Source organism: Candoia aspera, chromosome 2 (assembly GCF_035149785.1).
Source record: "Candoia aspera isolate rCanAsp1 chromosome 2, rCanAsp1.hap2, whole genome shotgun sequence".
NCBI classification, from domain to species: domain Eukaryota; kingdom Metazoa; phylum Chordata; class Lepidosauria; order Squamata; family Boidae; genus Candoia; species Candoia aspera.
This window is the reverse complement of record NC_086154.1, coordinates 65,923,251-65,945,945: the sequence shown is the minus strand read 5'-3', so window position 1 is coordinate 65,945,945 and position 22,695 is coordinate 65,923,251. Positions and strand designations below refer to the sequence as shown.

Sequence of the window (22,695 nt, the reverse complement as noted above, 5' to 3'; positions counted from 1 at the left end):
AATTGTATGTAGGATTGTTATTCTCAGTTGAGGAACTTGGTTGAGGAACTGTCTCACAGATTCTAGAGGTGTACTTCTCCTTTGACTCCCTTATACCATAGCTAAAGTATTGCACCTCCCCCAGTTCATTATTATTTCCACAGAAGGAACTAGATTCCACCACAGATCAGAGGTTAGCGTCTCCACCCCTGTAACAGAGTGATACTCTGCAGGCCAGGCCAGACTTTTCTATGTTACTATAAATAGATTTCCATGGTAATTTTACAGTACGCCTAGCTGGAATATTGATCTTTTCATCCTTCTGCCTAGGAACTCTCTCAAACAAGGCTGTAGATTCATCAACAGGATGAGATGATTCCACCAGCACTATCACCAAGTGTATGTGACTGTGCCAAATCTTCCCTTTCTTTTGCTCCAGTTCTGCGATATATTTTTCAGTATGCAGGAAAACAAAGCCTTACCTCATTAATTTCTCAAGTAGGAAAAGTGTGTGCTGACATGTGTGACAAGGGGATGTGATGGGTCACCCCTAGGTGGACAGAGGCAAAAAAAGGCCTTAATTGTGTAGCAATCGTAGTAAAGGTGTGTAGCAGTAGCAGTAGCATTTCAACAGGTGGGCTTGCCTGGCAAACTGTTCTGTGCTCTCCTCTCTTGTACACAGCTATTAAAGGTGCAGAAGCCCAATCATATTTTGTGCCAGGCTGCCTTGCTCATGAAAGAAGAAAGTGCAAAAGCTGGCTTGCAGCTAAACCTCAAAAAAACCAAGATTATAGCAACCAGCTTGATTGATAACTGGCAAATAGAGGGAGAAAACGTAGAAGCAGTGAAAGACTTTGTATTTCTAGGTGGGAAGATTACTGCAGATGCTGACTGCAGTCAGGAAATCAGAAGACGCTTAATCCTTGGGAGAAGAGCAATGACAAATCTCGATAAAATAGTTAAGAGCAGAGACATCACACTGACAACAAAGGTCCGCATGGTTAAAGCAATGGTGTTCCCCGCAGTAACATATGGCTGCGAGAGCTGGACCATAAGGAAGGCTGAGAGAAGGAAGATCGATGCTTTTGAACTGTGGTGTTGGAGGAAAATTCTGAGAGTGCCTTGGACTGCAAGAAGATCAAACCAGTCCATCCTCCAGGAAATAAAGCCAGACTGCTCACTTGAGGGAATGATATTAAAGGCAAAACTAAAGTACTTTGGCCACATAATGAGAAAACAGGACAGCCTGGAGAAGATGTTGATGATGCTAGGGAGAGTGGAGGGCAAAAGGAAGAGGGGCTGACCAAGGGCAAGATGGATGGATGATATTCTAGAGGTGACGGACTTGTCCCTGGGGGAGCTGGGGGTGTTGACGACTGACAGGAAGCTCTGGCGTGGGCTGGTCCATGAAGTCACGAAGAGTCGGAAGCGACTAAACGAATAAACAACAACACCTTGCTCATAGATTGGATTAAGGAAACATGAACTGATTGTGGGTGCGCTGACTCTGTGCATGGATTTCATTCATAATCTTGTTGGAAGGGTCCTGCAATCGTTCTGAAGTTCCAGGGTTGATGCCCAAGTTCTCAAGGGTTTGCTTGAGAAATGGCAAGACCCAGGAGCTGGATGCCCTTTCAGGCTTATTCTAGGCCCCTTTGCAGAATGTTCCTTTTCATTAACAAAAGAATAACTCTCATGCTTCATCATTCCTGGAGACTTAACAAACTGGTAGGCAATATTGTATCCAATCCCACAGTGAGTAAAAACTTGACTCCAAATTCCCACTGCTTTGGACAGTATTTTGTTAATGCTTTATTTTCCTGGAAGGTATTTCTTGTATAAGTTTCAACAAACAAAAACTCCTCTCTCTGTCTGTGTGCTATTTTTACAACTGAATTTTTCCCTTTATCCCATTTCTTCTGGGTCTATGTGCATAGGATTATAGATTAGCCTTCTCTCTTCAGCTTGCATAATATGCTGCTTTTGTCATACATTTATTCTGGTTATGCTGGGCAGTTTGATAGAGGATATATTGAAATCCTATGATAAGCATAAACTCTGCTACTTCTAATGCCATAAAACAATATTAGAGATAGGAAGTTTTTGTTGTGGCTTAAGAGCAATTTAGCATTTATTTAGCCACTACACCCAAAGGAACAAAGTTTTTTTATTATACTTGAGAGGCATAATAAAGCCATAAAACTTTTCATATGACTAAATCCACATTGCACACAATTCTCTGTTGCCTTTTCATTGTGATAAATGTTTGCAATGAACGTGATGCCTGCTTTCCAAGGACAGCCGTTCTCAACAACCTTACAAACAACCAGGCCCTGGGCAGGATTAGCAGTTTTATCTTCAAGATAGTTAATCCTTCCTTTCTGTTGTATTTGCAGATCTCCTTGCCTTAACAAGATGCTCTGGCTTTCATGGGTACTTCTGTCTATATTTCTGGCAGTAGGTAAGATTTTCTGTAGAAAAATCCCTCCCCCACTTCCATGCCAGTTCACACCTGCTGAGACATTACTGAAGCTTGGCACTGCATGGAGGAACATCCCCAAGCGAGGACTACGATCAGGACTACAATCCTGTGCATTGCAATCGTAGGATTTACATTTAAGTAAACATACAATCAATCCGGAAGGGCACCTTGGCATCCTGTCTCTCTTGAAGGAAATGAAGGGAGGTTGATGGAGCTATACATTTTCCCAGGTCTTGCTCGCTAGGACTGGGCCATGAATATTCTGGACACCCTGCTTAGGGTATCCTTAAGTTCACTAGATTAAAGTCTATTGAGTAATGGGAAATATCAAGAAATATGGCAGGAGATACTGTGAAGAAATTCAGATGAAGGAAGAATTTGAAGATTGGGTGGGGTGTGTGTTGGGGGGGGAATTGCCTTTTGCTCATGGAGAAAATATTCATAACTTCAGCTGACTGTCTTTCCTGCAGCATCCGGGAACACAACCCCACAGTTCAACATGAACAGCAGCTTTATATTGCCAGAGGACACACCGATAGGTTAGTGATGGAGAATGTTCTGTCTTGGAATGCAAAAAATTAAAGCCAACATTTCCATATTTGTCAATAGTATTTCGCATAGCCTTCTCAGGTTCAGGACCTCCAGATGAGACAGACTGTAGCTCCCATCATTTCAGCCAGTGGTTGTGATGACAGAGGAGCTACAATCCTGTGCATATGGAGGACATGATAAGAGGATTAAGGAATTCGGAAACCTTTCAGGGTTCTTTCAGAAGGTGTGGCTTTAGGGTGATGAGATATTGGGGGTAAAAAAGTCAGTTGCCATACGGATTTTTTAAACCCAGGAATCTCTGTTTGGTTATTTTGTCCCATCTTTTCTCCTTCTGGCCCTCATTTATCATTGCAGGCACCCTGGTTTTTCAGCTGGTGGCAGTGGATGCTGATAACGATTCATTATACTATAGCATTAAGGGTGAAAATGCTTATTACTTCTTGGTTGATCATACAACAGGCAATGTGATGCTGAAGCAATCTGTGGATTATGAGGTAAAGATATGAAGGGACATAACCAGGGCTGGCCAGAGTGGGAAGTGAAAATCTGGCAACCTCCTTTTGAACATACAAGTAATCCTTGTTCAGTGACCACAACTGGGACCAGCAACTCAGTCGTTAAGCAAAGTGGTCGATAAGTGAAACAGTGACTGTGCTTATGGTCTTACTTCAGTTTTCCTTTGCTTTATGGACCTGCAAAAGTCATAAGTGCAGGGATTGGTCATAAAGTTACTTTTCATCACCGTCGTAACAGCAAATGGTTGCTAAACAAGACAGTTGCTAAATGAGGACTACCTGTATTACAAAGTGTCTTTGTCAAGCTGTTCCTTTGTATCCATGTAAATCAGATATGCAGTATTGTGTCTTGCAGCTTTTTCTAACATTGGTATGCTACTTTGGGGGGGCGGTGGTTGTTGTTGCTTCTTAATTGTCCCCTGTAATATGCTGCAAGGGCAGGAAAGATATGGCTGTTATCTGAAATACAGATATGAAATACACAGATGTGTGCAAACTGAATCTACCATGGATGACATTTTAATAAACATGTATACTCAGGGTGTAAAAGGTAAAGCCAATTTTGCATAATTAAGGTAAAATTGAACTTGGTAATTGGATAAAGAAACGGAGGGTGAATGGATGGAAAGTGGCTTGTGAAAAAGTCCATGTATTTTTTTAAAAAACCACTTGCTTCTTTCCTCATATACAACATCCATTCTTCAGGAGATATCATTGACAGGATCTCTTTAGCAGTCCCCTCAGAGCAAAGAAGGGACTTTGGTTATATCTGCTATGCCTGCAGAAGAATGGATGGAGTCAGCTTCATAAAAAGGAGACCAAAGGGGAAATGAAGGTGGCAGCGGAACACTCAGCTTGTGGCAAGAGCATATGGAGAGATAGACTTATGTTCAGCATGTTAAGATTGGTGTTTCCTATGTCAAAATGTGGCTATATGTGAGTCATTTTTTGTATGCTCAGACCTGCTTAAACAAAACAGTATTTATGCTTCATGGCCAGATGATTGTTGCTTGAAATGGAAAAGTCAGGTATTTACAAGAAACTAATAATGATTCTGTTCACATTGGTCTTCCTGGGAGACAGGCCCTTAGAGGAATCTTGGGGATGTCACTCCCTTTTCCTTTTCTCGGCTGACAGCTGGGCTCACGTCTACTTTAAAATTGTTGAAATCTGAACTAGAGAGAAGGTGCTATTGAAATAATGTTCATGATATATGTGGTTACATCTGAAAATAACAATTTTTTCAGTATTTCATCTTTGGAAGAAGTAGCTTCTTCAGTCAGTTGATTGCACAATCAACTTGTCTTGTTTCTCCGCTTACCCTCATTAAAATGCCTTAATAATTTATGTGGAAATGGAATATTGTCCAACTCAGTACTAGTTTTAAGGTGCAGTTAAATAACCATGTTATTTTTATTTTTCCATATGACTTTCTAAAAATTTCTATTCTATATTCCCTGAATTAGTATTTTCCACTCTTTTTTCAACACTTATGTACTTAGGTAATTGATATTATCTCAGGTAGAATCTTCACCGGAGCTCTTTTTGTTCCCGGGACACTACTATGCCTGTATTTTTTTTCCACATGAGGCTATTGCTCTGTGGTCAGACGTTAGTTAATGCACTGCAGTATCCATTGTGTTTAAAATGCATTGCAGTGCCACACACTGATGCATAATGTTGTAACAAGAAGAATTTGAGAAGTCACATCTGCTTTAAGTAAAGTTGACCTCAGCTCCTAGTGACTACCTAGATATGTACATGGAGAGTGATATATTTTTTTTGGCAAGAACATGAAAATGATTTACCGCTGCTTTCTTCTGGACCTCGGACCTTTCTTTAAAACCTCTTATTCTATTCTATAGCTATTCTTTCCTGATGGTCTTCCATCCAAGTAGTAATCAATTCTACTTAGTTTTTTCAAGATCTGCCAAGATTGACTGGGCCCTGCCACAGATTGTGATCTCTTCAGGATTACCAATATAAATTTTCTTTTTAAAAATATAGTTATTCATCACTCAGGTGCACATTTATATAAGGATAAATAATTCCCATCATCAAAGGAAAGAAATGGTGGACAGCCATGAAGGTCATATTCATAAACCCTTTCCCTATTCAAATGAAAGATATAGATGGGAGAAAAATGTTGTAAAGAAGTTTTAAAGAGATTCCTATGACTATAAGTTTCAATGCCATTTTAAACTGCAGCCCGCAAAACAGTAGCACATGGAAATCACGCTGTTTTTTAAAAATAAAATTATTATTATTATTAATAATAATGGAGGTCTGGAGAAAAAATATTGAAGGAAAATGAGCCTCTGGAGAATGGATGGAATACACGGTAATGTCAAGTAAGCCACATGACACAGTATTGTGAAAAATCAGACAAATGGACCCCATTCTCTTCTGTTTCAATAGTTTTATAGAACTCTATTGTCTAAGTGCAAATCAAATATATATAAAATTAAATAATTCTGAGACCAGGAATTTATTTAGGATACCAGAACTGGATGCAGTTTTTTTTATTCCGAGTTACCTCTTGCTTTCTTTACTTCATCAGTAAGGTTTAAAATGTTAATACTAAATAATAAGTATGAAATCATTTTGAGTCAGAAATCCTTGCTGATATGCAACAAATCTCCTGAAGATATCTTGTGATAGAAAAAATAAATCTAACAAACAAAATCGAGGCTGCACCCTGTCCTTTAGAAGGGACCACGGTCAAACCCAGCTCCTCTCTCTGCCTAATCCTACCAAGGCCAAATGGATCCTCCCTGCCCCCAGACAAAGCTCCCTGCAATTCCATCTAAACCAAAGAAGAGAAGCCTCCTCACCGGCTCACAGTATAGCCCGAGGACAACCCTAAGAAGAAGGAAATTACACACAGAAACTGCAAGGTTCCATCCTTAATCAGGGACACTCCCCTGATTACCTCAGCATGCCATCTCCTTAACAATGGCATTTCCCAGCTCTGCTCCTGAAAGGCCTGTTTTGCCTTAACAATAAAAATAACCCATACGTACATCACGTCAGGCAGCATGGTAAATACAACCACTGACAGTATGGATTTTAAGGGAGCCTGAATATTTACAAATATTGCAAGTCAGAAATCAATAATTTGTTTATTATTTCCCCTCTTTTTTTCTACTTTTCAGGTATTTTAATTTTGCTTCATCTAGCTCTTATTTCCTTTTATCTATCATCCATCCATCCATCTATCAATTTATCTATACATGCACACACACACACCACAAACACACGTTAAGTAATAATACAGTGGAGCTCTTAATATTAAGTAATTAGTATCAGACCGAAACTATTGTCACATAACTACTACTTTGATATGAAATGCAGTGGTTTTTTTATGTTATACTCAATTTTGAATGAAAAGTTAAATAATTTTCTGCTTGCAATACTGACATCCTAAAATGCTATTAATATTGATAGGCTTTTTACTTTTTTCTTATTTTCAATACTTTAAGACTGTTCATAATTTTAATCATATTATATACATTTTATTGCACTGAAATCTGCATTGAAAAATACAGCGTATCAAGATTTATAACACTTCAATAAACGGAGGAAAAATCACCCTGAAAAAAAAAAAACCTCAGGTACACGGACAAGGACCTTCCTAGCTTCCCCAAAAGTTGCCAGCAAATCAGGTTTCCCACCTTGTAGTTCTCAATTTCTATAAAAAAATCTTTGCTTTCCCATTTTTCATGGTCCCTCTTACAATAAACATGGTTTCTTCTCCTCAGTGTTGTGCTCTGTACTTCTGAATTTTCCATGACCCTATCAGTACATCCAGATCTACTTTTATCTACCCCTGAATTGGATATTATATTAGCCTAAAAGTCCTCAATAGATCTGTCCTCCATGAATTTATCTAATCCCCTTTTAAAGCCATTCAGGTTAATGATGACCATCACATTTTTTGGTAATGAATTCCACAGATTAACTATGTGTGGTGCAACAATGTAATTTCTTTTGTTCTAAATTCCATTCCATTCCACTTAATTGGATGACCTCTGATCCTAATGTTCTGATAGGAGAGGAGAGAAGAGAAAAATGTCTGTTGTTTTTCTCCGGACCGCGCATGAAGTTTCTTACTTTGATCACGTCCACCTCCAAGTCACCCTTTTCTAAGCTAAAGAGCTCCAAATGTTCTAGCTTTTTCTCTTAAGAAACATATTCAAGCCCCCTTTTCTGATCATTTTGGCTGCCCTTTTTGCAGTTCTGTTGTATCTTTTTTCAAATGTGGCAGCCAGAATTATGCACATACGTACCATAGACTTGTGTAAGGACTTTACTCTGTTGACAGTTTTATTTACAACCCCTTTCTAATGATCCCTGACAGAATTTGTCCCTTTCTTAGCTGCCTTTGTTTAAATTGTCTGTTGTGACTTTTCCCTGGTTACTTAAAGACAGCTCAGACGCCACCATTGTATATGTGAAGTTAGGAGTTTGCCCCAATGTGCATTTCTTTTGATTCATTTAAATTAAAATGCACCAGTTATTTTGTTAATATTCATCCTTTTTGTGGGGGGGGAATTACCATTTCATCTAATTTGCCCAGAAGAGACATTAAGGTGATTGGCCTACAATTACTCACATCTCACATGGGTCCTTTTTTAAAAAATGGTGTCTTCACAAGATCCTTTTTTGAACCAGAAGTAACCAGATTGACCCAGACTCAATAAGACACAAAGCACTAGAAACAGACTATTGGTTGGTTTTTTAAATCTCTCTTCCACAGCTGGTGGAGACTTTTATTTTAGAAAACAAGGAAGGCTTACAAAAAAAAAAAGGAATTGTAAATTATAAATGCCTTCAACTAGTTCAGAAATTAATACCTTACTATTAAAAACAGATTCTATTTTAACTATTTTCTATCAGCTCTTTATCTACACTATATCCTTTAAATTTCACTGTATCTTCATATCTTTCTAGTCTCTATCTCTAATGCACTTGTTTACTATTGACCTCTGTATTTATTTTGTCTTAAACCCTTTTTGAGAGCCAGTTTGGTGTAGTGGTTAAGGCATCAGGGTAGCAACCAGGAGACTGTGAGTTCTAGTCCCGCCTTGGGCACAAAACCATTGGGTGACCTTAGGCCAGTCACTTTCTCTCAGCCCTAGGAAGGAGGTCATGGTAAACTATTTATGAAAAACCTTGCCCAGAAGACTGCAGGCACTAGTCCAGGCAGTCTCCACCACAACTGAATGGATAAAAAAAAAACACCTATATATCCCTATGGTCACTCTTAGAGATATACTTCAGAGTTCAATAGATGTTTTAATCTTTTGTTATTTTAGGTTCTGTTTTCCATTTCTGTTCTGTCAAAGTATTAACTGTTTCTTTGCTGTTTCTACTTGTGTGTTCCTGGTTGGGCTTCCTGACTCTTCTCCTCTTCCAGATCTTGGCTACGGCTAAGGAAACAGCTAGAAGAACTTCTCCCTCAGGCCAGCTCTGAGGGAAGGAAAAAACGGCTCTCACACTCCAGTTCTCTCAGCTGCTGCCTCCTTTCCCGTTGCCTCCCTTTTTCTCAGCAGGGCTGTCTGTTCTTTAGTTTGTCTCTTAACTATTATTCCTGGGCTTTGACTCTGCCCATTCAGCCTATTCTTCATGAGGCCTGTGGCTGCAGAGAGCTCCAGGCAGACATCTTGTCTCCCCTCCTCCTCCCTCACCTGCCTAATGCTGCTGTTTGATTGGCAGCTGCTGTTTGATTGGCAGCTGGGTCATCCTGATGATGGGGGGTGGTCTTTTTATCTGCTCAGGCCATCTGTCCTTCTATAATGTCACATTGGCTACCTATCAGTCCTTTGGCACTTTGAAGGACAAGTTACATCTTTGACATCTGAGTTCTCAGTGGGATGCTGGGGAGAAATCTGTTGTTCTAATCTTTTCTAGTAAACTAGATTTTATACCTTCTTTGATATAAAGAGCAACACTCCCCCCAGTGCCCCATTCTGCCCCATTGCCTCTTATCCTGCATCTCAGACTCTTTAATTCATCTTATTTAGCATGGATTGCTCCATGCATAGTACAGCTATGATCAATTCACATCACGGTTATTTGGATCCTAAGTCTTCCGGTAATCAGCTAAGTCTTGGACAACCTGATTAAAAGAGATCCCATCACAGAAACAACATATAGTAGTACTTCATCTTTAGAGGTGCTTGTCCTTATATAGACCAGTGTTTCTCAACCTTGGCAACTTTAAGATGTGTGGACATGCTGGCTGGGGAATTCTGGGGGTTAAAATCCACAGATCTTAAAATTGCCGAGGTTGAGAAATACTGATATAGATTATATAGTGTAAGCTGGGAGCCTAGTGTCCTTCAGGTGTTTTGGTCTTATCTCTCACTCTTGCCCATGCCATTTTGAGATTTTGGAAGTTTATTATTTATTTATTTATTATTCAAATTTTATTACGCCCATCTCCCCCAAAAGAGGGACTCTGGGCGGCTTACAATAAAATCAAGGTACAACAATAAATGTTAAAATCCCATAAAAATCAAGCACATTACAAATATAAAATGCAATAAATAAATATAAAATCCAAGAGGCTATAAAATTCCAAGCTGGTGGGAGGGGCTTTAGGGTGCGAGCCACCACCAAGAATGGTTACCCACTTTCACACCCCAAGTGAGATGGCAGAACCAAGGGAAAAGGAAGTTGTATCCCTGAACGTTTATATGGATCCAGGTTACTTATCCCTGCTGTACAAGTTTCCTTATTTACAGGAACAGCTGCAAACAGAGTAGATATCACTCGTGGATAATTAGTTATTGGGGTTTGTTAGCCTACAGTGGTCTGTTAATTTGGTCTGAAAGAAAAGTACTGTCTTAAATAAATCAGGGCATAATTGATTTATTGGACCTACTATATCTGGAATCATTTGTGGAAAAGATGGGAAGGGAGTAGTATAGTATGGTTAAGGACATCAATGATTCATAAATGAGGCATCTCAGATAATCTGTCCTTGGGGAGGAAGTATTAATAAGAGATACGGTCTGGTTCATCCATCATTTCAAGTCATAATGTGATTTGTCTGTTTTGACTTAGCATTATGTGTGAATGCAACCATTATAACTTACTTATCAAACCATGTTAAAACCAAAGTATTATCATCATGTTGGCATATCTTTATCAAAGTACTTCTGCTTTGTGCTTTCAGGAAACAAAAGTAATCCTGCTTGATGCCATTGTGACAGACAGTTACAATATACCAGTAAGTGAAGAGATTTGTTGGGAGAAAGATAAATTTGGAGAGGGTCAGAGAATCCCCATGGGAGCACGCCTATGAGGGGGAGTGGGGTGGATAAGTATGTTTGCCACCCCAATGTTTACAATATACAGCACAGTTGGAGCAAGTTACTATATAGTATTTATATTATATCGTGGTCATTTCACATGCCAGTAAGGTAATGCTCAAGATCCTGCAAGGTAGACTTCAGCAGTTCATGGAGCGAGAATTGCCAGATGTACAAGCTGGGTTTAGAAAAGGCAGAGGAACTAGAGACCAAATTGCCAATATCTGCTGGATAATGGAAAAAGCCAGGGAGTTTCAGAAAAACATCTATTTCTGTTTTATTGACTATTCTAAAGCCTTTGACTGTGTGGACCATAACAAATTGTGGCAAGTTCTTAGTGGTATGGGGATACCAAGTCATCTTGTCTGCCTCCTGAAGAATCTGTATAACGACCAAGTAGCAACAGTAAGAACAGACCACGGAACAACAGACTGGTTTAAGATTGGGAAAGGAGTACGGCAGGGCTGTATCCTCTCACCCTACCTATTCAACTTGTACGCAGAACACATCATGCGACAAGCTGGCCTTGAGGAATCCAAGGCTGGAGTTAAAATCTCTGGAAGAAACATTAACAATCTCAGATATGCAGATGATACCACTTTGATGGCTGAAAGCGAAGAGGAACTGAGGAGCCTTATGATGAAGGTGAAAGAAGAAAGTGCAAAAGCTGGTTTGCAGCTAAACCTCAAAAAAACCAAGATTATGGCAACCAGCTTGATTGATAACTGGCAAATAGAGGGAGAAAATGTAGAAGCAGTGAAAGACTTTGTATTCCTAGGTGCGAAGATTACTGCAGATGCTGACTGCAGTCAGGAAATCAGAAGACGCTTAATCCTTGGAAGAAGAGCAATGACAAATCTTGATAAAATAGTTAAGAGCAGAGACATCACACTGACAACAAAGGTCCGCATAGTTAAAGCAATGGTGTTCCCCGTAGTAACATATGGCTGCGAGAGCTGGACCATAAGGAAGGCTGAGAGAAGGAAGATAGATGCTTTTGAACTGTGGTGTTGGAGGAAAATTCTGAGAGTGCCTTGGACTGCAAGAAGATCAAACCAGTCCATCCTCCAGGAAATAAAGCCAGACTGCTCACTTGAGGGCATGATATTAAAGGCAAAACTGAAATACTTTGGCCACATAATGAGAAGACAGGACACCCTGGAGAAGATGCTGATGCTAGGGAGAGTGGAAGGCAAAAGGAAGAGGGGCCGACCAAGGGCAAGGTGGATGGATGATATTCTAGAGGTGATGGAATCGTCCCTGAGGGAGCTGGGGGTGTTGACGACCGACAGGAAGCTCTGGCGTGGGCTGGTCCATGAAGTCACGAAGAGTCGGAAGCGACTAAACGAATAAACAACAATTATATCGTGGTTGAATGTTTTTACTGTGAACAGCCCAGAGTCCCTCCTTGTGGGAGAGATGGGCGGTGATAAATTTGATAAATAAATGAATAACTTACTCTTTCACTAAAGTCACTGAGGTCAATTAAAATTAGTTATAAAATTGAGAAGAGACTCAACACAACTCTGTTAGATAACCAGATGCAAAACTAGACATAAGAGCTGTGTTGAAGACATTTCTGAGGTTGCAGTTTTTCTTATCCATTAACTTGCTGAGCTGCAACTGCTGTTGTTGATTATGATGACAGTGATGATTACATTTTCATATGCTGACTACTGGAGTTTTGCCTTTTATTCTGCTGACTAGTGGAGGCTTCTGTCTCTTACACTCTTCAGGGTCCATGGCCTGAACTGCCTTGTATATGGTTACTATATCTCTACAGTTCAGCCCTTTTCTACTCATGAATGCTGAAGCCCTTCCATTTAGCCTCTTACATCACTAGGTTTCAGCCTCCTCATTTTTTATCAACAGGCCGTTAAAAGAATCACTATCATTGTAAGTGACCGGAATGACAATAAGCCAATATTTCAGAATGAACCATATTTGACAGATGTCCTTGAGGTATTTATGTCCATCTTATCTCCTGCTCATGTTTATTTTAGAAATGTTGTTTCTTTGTGATTATGTGTCCAATACAGATAGTCCTTGAATTACAACGGTAATTGGGACCAGAATTTCTGGTCACTAAGCAATGTGATAGTAAAGCATGACATCACATGACCACACAGTTTAGTGACGGTAATCCTGGCAGTCCCTGTTGCCATTATTAACCTAATCCCACCAGTCATTAGGCGAGGACCCACCCCGATTCCTGGCTTGGTCCCTCTCAGCCCTGAGCCTTGGTAAGATAAGCAGCTGCCTCCTCTTCAACTCCCCCCACCTGCCTATCTCTCTCCCCCCCACCTCTGCCCTTTTGGCCACCCTGGGCTCTGCTGACCCTGCACTCCACATGCCCTGCCACCCTGGACTCTGCTCACCCTGTCTCCTTGTGCAAATTGTGTATGGCTTTCCTGCGAGGCTTTGGAAGGCTTCAAAGCCTCACAAGAAGGCTGCATGCGATTGCACGTTGCCCAGATCGTGTGCAGACTTCTTGCGAGGCTTTGAAGCCTTCCAAAGCCTTGCAAGAAAGCCGCACACAATTTGGACAAGGCCGCATGCAGCCTCAGGAAGAAGGCCTGGTGCGGCCAGCAGCTGCCTTGCTAAGAGCCAGGCTGGGCACACCTCGTCAGCAGGAGGAAGAAGATGGCAAAGGTCAGCTGGGGGCGGCAGGGCAACAGGGCAAGCAGAGCTCAGGGTGGCAGGGCCAGCAGAGCCCAGGTCAGCCAAAAGGGCAGAGATGTGGGGAGGATGGGAGGGGGAGTTGAAGCACCCCTGCAGTTGTAAGTGCAGGTGGGCTGCCAAGTGCCCAAATTTTGATCACGTGACCACAGGGGCACTGCAACAGCCATAACTTCAGGGACCAGGCATAAGTACTATTCATTCAGCACCTCTGTAACTTCTAAACAGTCATTGAACGAATGGTTAAGCAAGGACTATAAATATGCTAAATAAATATAAATAAATAAATACCTGTACAGTGATTGGCAAAGTTAATCACGGAAACAATGGAGATCAGGGCTGTGTATGTTTTGAAAATGAGTTAGAAGAAATGCTCCAGAGCTCACCACAAGCATGAACTCAGCACCCCACTGCCACTCATTAAAGCAGCTTCTCTGGTATTAGGCTTTTGCAGAAACCAAAAAAAGGAGGTTAACCTGTTGCAACTGTAGGGACGTTGTATCATTTGGAAGCCTATGTTTGAGAAGCAACTTCCATATCCAATTGGGTCCATTTCAGTCACATAACTTCAGTCTTACAGTACTCCTTTCTAACAGAGTACTGTATATCCTTGTCACTATGGCTACTGTTAAAACTGAGGAATGAATGAAGCTACCTTTGGGATGGGGGATAAGGAAAATCAGGAAAGACGACTGCTTTTTAAACAGGGTTCTAAGAACCTGTTGGATGAAACACCAATAGATTGTGATCTGCAGGAGATTTAAGTGGCATTCACAAAGTTTAGTTAGATAATGATAGAGCCTGAACAGACAATATGTTAAATCTGTGTCATGCAGCATGATCGGTATATTTAAAATGTAATAGTAAGGATGAAAGTAGGTTTTTATCAATGCTAGACTGTATTTGCAGCCAAGATTCAACTCATTGTTGCTATCACTCACCGCTCTATACCAAACTTTGGCTTAGACAGAAAGCTTTAGTGACATCAGTGGGAGCCTTTCCCCCTCAAAGTCTAATTACTGCACAAAGGAATGGATTTTCAATATGTTTGCAGCCAATTAAAAAAGGGTTATTTTTATTTATGTATTGCAATCCCAATTGGTACAACCCCCTTATTAAATAATAAAAAACCCTTTACATTACTTTGTGCGCTGTGATTTAAACATAATGAATAATTAGGCCTTATCCTCAGACATTTTGATCTTGCCTCATTCCTTAGATGTTACCTCAAGTTTACTTCAAAATGTAATACTCCAGCCTTTGCATGTTAGGTTAACCAAACCTGAATGCTCTTTGAAAGTAATGAATTTAAGGGACAGAAGAAAGATGCTTGCTTTCACCAGCATTGGGGGTGGATTTGCTGCCTGAGATACAGAATGCCATGTTAGCCCCCATATAGTGCCCGCTAATGCCCCAGGGAAATAGTCTCATATCACCCAAGCTTCTGCCCTTCAGAGCTAGTGGGCTACAACTCCTCAATTGCCTCCTGGCTGAGATTTCTGTAGGTTGCAATTCTTCAAATCTGCAAGACACCATGACTGGCATACATGGAAAAAAACTGCTGATGATACTATAACCTCTAGTTCTGCCACTCATTTTGTTCAAATGACCAATCAGAATCAGAGAATTATAGATTATGCATATTTCCAAAATAATTCAGATGAAGTACTTTGGATTTTGCAGCACCTCCTCCCTATGGATTAAAGCAGCCCAACTATTTTCAGGCTTCTGCCTGAAAACAAAAATGGTGCCACTACTTTAAGGAATCCACTTGTTAATACAGCTCTTCAGGCGGTGGCACCTTTTTTCCAGGTTCACATGGAAGCCTAAAGATAGTTGGACAATATTAATGAATGCAGAGAAGTGCTGCCCTTGTGTGAGGTCCAAAGCAATTATTCAGAATCATTTGGAAAGTGTGTGCAGCTTGTTAGTGAAGTTTGTATATTAGCATTGGATATTATAGCGTCTGTTGCTCTTCCTTCTCTCCACCCCAACCCTCAAGTCTGCAAACTGATTAACTTTGTTTGTTCCAGAATACAAAAACTGGCACCCGAATCTATGCTGTGACAGCCTTGGATAGCGACAGTGAAAATGCTGGACGAGTATCCTATAAAATCATAGAGGTGAGTGTCCTAATGCTGGCATTTTGACCATGTCTGCCCAATGGCACTTGTGCATAAATAGCTCCTTAGAACTGTGAATGTCTCCATTTATTACAGTAGGATGACTTCTTTCAGATAGCAGACTTCGGAATTTCATCTAAAATGTGCACACCACATATGCACATGGCATGAATATCAGCACTACATAAAACCACCTACTTCTGAGATTAAAAAAGCTGCAGAAAAAGTGCACATTTCTTTTTGAGAAGTGCATCTGAAAACGAATGTATGTTTCTGAGAGTTCCATGCAAAGAAGTGTAGTCACAATTTTAGAAAGTGCTTACATCAATGATATTTAAAGACATCAGGATAATTTATATTTATTATTTAATTTTTATCTTGCCTTTATTATTTTTATAAATAACTCAAGGTGGGGAACATACCTAATATTCCTTCCTCCTCCTATTTTCCCTACAGCCACAACCCTGTGAGGTGGGTTGGGCTGAGAGAGAGTGACTGGCCCCAGGTCACCCAGCCGGCTTTCATGCCTAAAGTGGGACTAGAACTCACAGACTCCTGGTTTCTAGCCCAGCACCTTAACCACTAGACCAAACTGTACATAATCATATTGGAGAAATTTGGGTTACTATTTCTCTGGGAATTTGCATTAACAAAAATGGAGCGCAAAAGAAGTTACATTCAGTACAAGCATTCCAGAAGTTAGTTGGAAATGAAAATGTATGCAGATGTTTAAAGATTGCAACTTTTTAAAAATTGTAAATAGAATCCTGATGAGACATACGACTGTCCTGCTAATGCAGACAGTAAAACAAACCAGATTTCTACTTATGTACACATCTCTACATAAGCTGAGAATTCCTCTAACCACTGGTGAAGGTTATTTTACTGGTTGAGTCTGTGTGTTATAAATAGATATACTTTTCCCTCCCCCCATCAGCTGATGTATTACATCTTCAGGACTTGCCACCAAGTCCTCCTTGAGGAATGTTTATTTTATTCAAGGCAAACCCTTGTGTTTTGTCACTGTTCATGTTTCTGCCACATGACTCATCTGCAGGTCATTCCAAACAACGCAGAGAATCATCAGCTTTTTAACATTCTGCAAAATGGCACCGTGGTGCTGACTGGCTCACTCAGTTACAACAACAAGAGCACTTTCTATCGTATCAAGATCAAGGCTACGGTGAGACTTGGCTGAAGAAATTAAGCAAAGAAGATTCAGAGAGAGGGAAGGGATGACAATCTCCTCCTTTCTGTGGAGGAGCAAAACAGGGTGTGCCTAATTGCCACAAGCGGGGCACTTGTGCGCCGTGGCTTTCAACTGGGTTCATTAAACAAAGATTTGTATTGGCTTTCCAACAAGTAGTCTTTAAGTCAGGTCCTAGAATTCACATGTAGCATGCGGTTGTAGTCCCTGGTGAAAACTATGTAGGGGACCCTGGCTTGAATATTTCCCTCTCCCTTATATGGCTTCGGCAGGTTTATGGGGATGTGGTTTGGCTAATACTAGGGCAAGAGCTGCATGGGATTGTGTATGTTTTGTTGAACATTCGGTGTGTAGTTCAGGTGCTGGATTAACCAAACTAGATTAGGAAGCAGCAGCTGAAAGGCCCCATTGCAGCTGAAGCTACCCTTCCTCCTCCTCTTCCTCCTCCTCCTCTGGATCAGTGCCATGGCCCATTCGCTGGTGGCTGGGCAGGTGCCCAGCATACACAATCACAGAGCAGATCCTGAGGAGCTTTTTTTACCAATCTGGAGCGCATTGGGAAGGGCTTCTTCAGGGAAGTCTTTAAAGGCACCGATAACCAAACTCAGCAGGTGGTTGCTATTATAATCAACTTTGAGGAAGCCGAGGATGAAATTGAAGTCATCCAGCAGGAGATCACGGTTCTCAGCCAGTGTGACTGTCACAAAATATTATGGCTCCTATTTGAAGGGCACAAAGTTGTGGATAATAATGGAATATTTAGGTTGGGGATCAGCCCTGAATTTGTTCTGTGCTGGCCTGTTTGATGACTTCTGGATTGCTACAATGCTAAAGGAGATCCTGAAAGGTCTTGACTATCTGCATTCAGAAAAAGATTAGGAAGCCAGGAAGAATGAGATTTATATTGTAAATAACCATCTCTCTATCTGTATCTGCTTCAATTTAAACTTTCATGCCCTTTTTGTTTTTTTAGCTTTTAAAACTACTTATACCCATTTCTTTTTCTGGTTGTCCCTCCCACCCAGCCCCTTTCAGAGATATTGGATTCCCAATTATTGTTATCTCACATTGATCAGGAGGGTGATTAAAAATCTAAACCAATACATTTGTAGATATTGGATTGGGGAAGGCAATGTGTTAAGATTGTTTAGATATTTACAAACCTCTATAACAACTATATTTAGAAAGTTTTTTTTTTAATCTGGCAAATGCTGCCTTTTAATTAAACTACATTTGGAGAGGAGTAATATTCTACACAGGGAAAAGGTTTTAGATAGCATCTTTTTAACACATTACAGCCAAATGTCCAAATATATTTTTAAAAGTTTGTTCGAAGAAAAGAAAGAGGAAGGGGAAGAAACAGAGAAGACACATACATATACCATTTCACATTAAATTAATTAATGTGAAATTGTATATGTATATGATTAATTAATCACATTAATTAATCAGTTAATTAACTTTTCTAATTATGTTACCTAGCCTTGCTAGCTAGGTTTATTCCAGGGAAGAAGATCTGAGAGACAGTACATTTGAATTCTTGATCTAGATGATTCTAAGAGATGAACTGAGGACGAAGTATTCCATATTTATATAAAGCTAGCAAAAGCCAGCCTCTTAGATTATTTTTTCTCTCCAATGGTGTAATAAGATCAGTTTCTAAAATCAGTAATTTAGTTAGGCAATCAGAAAACCATTTAAAAATTGCCTTCATCACTCTCTGTTCTAAATTTACTGTTCAGAAGAGTTAACCCATTTCAGTTAGATGCAACACTATGAAAGAAAAGCTTCAAATCTGGGTATTTGTTCAGAAAAAATTCAGAATAGGTGCTTTTCAAGGGTTCTTTATGGGAATGCAAAATCCTAGATGCTCTAGGTGTGCTTTGGGCTACATCAAAATGCAGGGCTTCATCACAGTACTACCATAGATAGGTAAAAGGAGAATTCAAATGATTTATGATTGCTTCTGTGTATTCTAGGACAATGGAGGATTGTGGAATGGTTCTTTTATCTACCAGACCAATATAGCCTACCTGTCTGTGACAGTTATTGATGTTGCAGATCTGGATCCCCAGTTCTTGGGAGAGCCATATGTGACCTCAATCTCAGAGAACTGCCCTCTGGTAAGGAGCCTCTTGTTCAGTGTTCTCGCCTGTAAGTGACAAAACCTGACACCTTTCTTAGACATAGAAATACCATCACCTTTTCTGCCCTTTCACATGTATTTTACATATGAGAGTTTATCCATATAGTATATCCTCAAAGAGAAGCTATGCCATTCCCTACAGCCTAAGCAGAGTAAGCAAGAACAGAATGTGATCATATGGATCCCATCTCAGTTAATCCCACAGGGTGAATTATTAGTGGTAGGCATGCTCTGGCCTATTGAACATTTTAATTCTGATACCAAACTGGCCCTGGCTTTCAAGTCTTAAAGCTTCAAAATCTCCTACTAAATCCATCTGGGGGTAAAATTTGGAGATGACATTGAATTTAAAGTATAAGGAGAGGCGTAATATTGAAAGCCTAACTAAATTAAAGATATTTCCAGCCCTTCCAAACCAAAACCAAGGAATCCATCTGAAATTCCTCTAGAGGAAGGTCCACAATTGCTACTGAGAAGATTCTGTCTTAGCTTCTCTAGGCAGGGAGACTTGTTTTTCAAAAGTCAAAAACCATAGGCAGGTTGATATGGAAAGTGGTCCTTCCAATTAGAGCTGTGGAGCAATTTGGTGTTTCCTGGGAACAGCCAAGCAGTTTCAAGCAAAGTCGTAAGCACTTTAAGGAGTTGCAGGCAAGTGCCACATGAGTGCCTCTATGTGCTATGAAACACCTTTTTGCCATCACATCCAAAGTGCTGCACAATGATACCTCATTTATCCTAGTCCCACACCATGCTAGTTTTGATTGGTGCATGGATATAACTATTAGATTGCCAATGACATTAATCCAAATCTGATATAACTTATACCTCATTTTTCAGTACCTGAAATTTTTAACCACCTTAAGGGGTAGCTCATCAAAGCATGAATTATTGTAGTCAGAACTTTATTCTCCAAGATAAATTGCAGATGCCATATCAGACAAAGGTTTAAAAACATCACAGTCTTCCATATGTTGTGATCATCACCAGAGGGGCCCATGGATATTGACTTCCAATGACCACCACATAGCACTTTTTAGTAAGTTGCTGAGCTCAGCGTTCTGGTATATCATTCTGACAAGGTCAGCCTGTGAGGAGGAGGAGGATTTTCTAAAAGAAAACTGGATGTTGTGACATAACCTTACTCTACAGCCTTACTTTAAAAAAAAAAGAGTGGCCTATTTGAGAGCAGGTAGTAATTATATCAGGTAGGGAAAGCCAGTTCAGAGTTCTTGAATCTTCTTCCACCAGCCATTTGGTTCTAGCAATTTTTATAATCCAAAGTGAACACGCTGAATATACGATTTCATGCTGACAAAATGTTTTTAAAAAACACCCAGAGTGGATTTCTGAAGGCTCTTCTATAACCTCTTGTCTGCTAGAGATCAAGATAGAATAGCCTTTTTAACATCTGAAACAATTTCCCTGAAGAGCAGTGATTTAGCTAGAAGGAGTATCATTTTATCTCCTCGTTGGAATGTTGTTCAACTTTTAATTTTGTTTTTATAAAGCTAGATTTGTGCACAACCGCAAGGGTTGATTAACACTTGATTAGCAGACTAGGTTCTTTCTCTACATACTGTGTGGGTACAAAATATGCCTTACCTTATTCAGGCTTTCCTCCATCTAGGGTACCCCTGTGATGACAGTATTGGCCATTGACAAGGACAAAGGTGTGGATGATACAATCCATTACAGCATCAGTGAGTAAAGGGTCTTGGGAAGGATGGATATAAGTTGTGCAGATAGGATCAAGGTTATGATTCCTACAGTCTAGCACTATGAAATTAATTATGCATAAGCCTCTAGTTTTTAATTCCTATATTGATACTTTATGTCTAGAAAACACTTAGCAACACCCTTATGCTTAGTAAATCATAGTTGATGTTAATTCCTTTTCTGACATGTTACAATAGCAAGCCTAGCTCTCCTATCACATTCTTCCCAATATGTCTTTCTGGTTTCTTGTTGCATGATTGAACTCCAGTGCTTTTTCCTATAGTCAGATAATGCCTTCTATGTATTTTTAACTTAAATTCCCATAAACCCAGCCAGCATGGCCAGGAATCCACAACTTCTGGAGACCATTAGACTCCCTATCCATGTAGTGGACAGTCCAGAAATTGTCCCATATCAAATCTTGACTATGTTGGACAACTGCAGTCTTAAACCTTTTCTTGCCTTCCCCACCCAAGAGCTGGAGGAAGAAGATGACAGAGAACCTTCTTGAGGGCCTATAACAGCCCAAGTGGTTAGTGAATTGTTCTTATACAACACCACACCCCTTTCCTGAGGTCCAAATGAAAAGCCAAACACAATGGCCATCCTTAGTGAAGTGTTACTTCTTGAACACTGCTAATAGGATGCTTTTCTCAATGTCTCCCTCTCTAGATGCCACCAGCCTGTTTACAGTGAACCAGACCACAGGAGTCATCACCGTGAGTGATAACCTGGACCGAGAGGGTGTGCCAGGTGAAGAGGTGCAGTTTCAGATTATTGTGAGTAGCAGAGCAGTCCTGGGGAATGATCAGTCTGTGTCCTCCCCCACCCCCACTTTTTGTCAAAGGCCTCTTTGATCTCTCTTGCTTCAATGGACAGGCGCAAGAAAGAAACCTGAACATTTACCATCAAGTGGCACAAGTGAGCACCCAGGTGACCATCCACATCACTGATATCAATGACAACAAACCTCAGTTTTATTCATGCACGGATCCTACCTGCAACTTCACAGGCCCTACAGAGGGCAGTTTTTCTAGTCAGATTGAGGAACATGCTTCTGCCAGAACACCTGTGGCCAACCTCAGTATTGTGGCCTATGATCCTGACAAGGTGAGCATGTGAGGATTTTGTTAGCTTTCTATCTTGCCTTTCCTTCAGGTGCTCAAGGTGTCTTACATGGTGGACTCCTAAACTGTAGTTTATCCTCACAACAACAACCCTGGGGCCCCAAGTCACTCAGTTACTTTCCATGGCTGAGGGTGGACACATCCTGGGTCTTTCCAGTCCTAGTCCAACACCTTAACTGCTACTTAACAGTGGTTGGATTGGACATCTTCATGTAGTGGATGCAAAGCTAGAATAAAAAGACATCAGTTCAGACAAGGCTCGATGTGATTGCTCAGCTGAGAAACCTAGCCTGCTGCTTCATTCACTGAAGACTAGGACCTTGAATTTGGGCTAAAGGCAGAACAAAGTTTCATTATAATTTTTGTCAAGCCTTAAATTCTTTTGACCAGCTAAGTGGCAGCAGCTAACAGGATTAGGTTAAGGAGGATTGGACTTGCTTAGTACTTGGATCGGAGACCACCATGAAGTAACAGTGTCGTAGACTAAATTAGAAAGTTAAAAAAAACTAAACCCTTGGAAGAAAGCAATGGCAAAATATATCCATCCTGTTGCCAAAAAAGCCTTAATAAGGACATGTCCATGAAGTCACTAGGAGTTGAGTTTGACTTAAAGGAAACTTAGTATTTTAAAAATTTCTATAAATGGAAAATTGTGTATGTGTGTGTTTTGGGGAGGGGAGCCCACATACCTCTTTAATTTCTCTGAATTATGAACAGGTTTCATATCATTCTACTGAATTTGCCAGTACTGTACTATAATCCCACAAATGTGCTGGAAAGACTTACCTCACTGTTGTATTAAGTCTTTGATGGCTGAAGTCAGATCATTCCAGTTTTTATTCTATTGAAC

General features: G+C 40.3%; 1 protein-coding gene across 1 annotated transcript in view; it reads left to right on the top strand.

The window, feature by feature from the left end:
- The window catches only part of CDHR2 (cadherin related family member 2), a 48,223-nt gene that overhangs the window by 5,739 nt on the left and 19,789 nt on the right, over window positions 1–22,695 (top strand). The window contains exons 2-12 of the mRNA XM_063292118.1: window positions 2,376–2,440; window positions 2,932–3,000; window positions 3,368–3,507; window positions 10,712–10,765; window positions 12,720–12,809; window positions 15,560–15,649; window positions 16,707–16,832; window positions 18,836–18,979; window positions 20,630–20,702; window positions 21,391–21,497; window positions 21,598–21,828. Coding sequence (XP_063148188.1) covers window positions 2,395–2,440; window positions 2,932–3,000; window positions 3,368–3,507; window positions 10,712–10,765; window positions 12,720–12,809; window positions 15,560–15,649; window positions 16,707–16,832; window positions 18,836–18,979; window positions 20,630–20,702; window positions 21,391–21,497; window positions 21,598–21,828 — 1,170 coding nt within the window. The 5' untranslated portion in view covers window positions 2,376–2,394. The remainder of the gene's footprint in view (window positions 1–2,375; window positions 2,441–2,931; window positions 3,001–3,367; window positions 3,508–10,711; window positions 10,766–12,719; window positions 12,810–15,559; window positions 15,650–16,706; window positions 16,833–18,835; window positions 18,980–20,629; window positions 20,703–21,390; window positions 21,498–21,597; window positions 21,829–22,695) is intronic.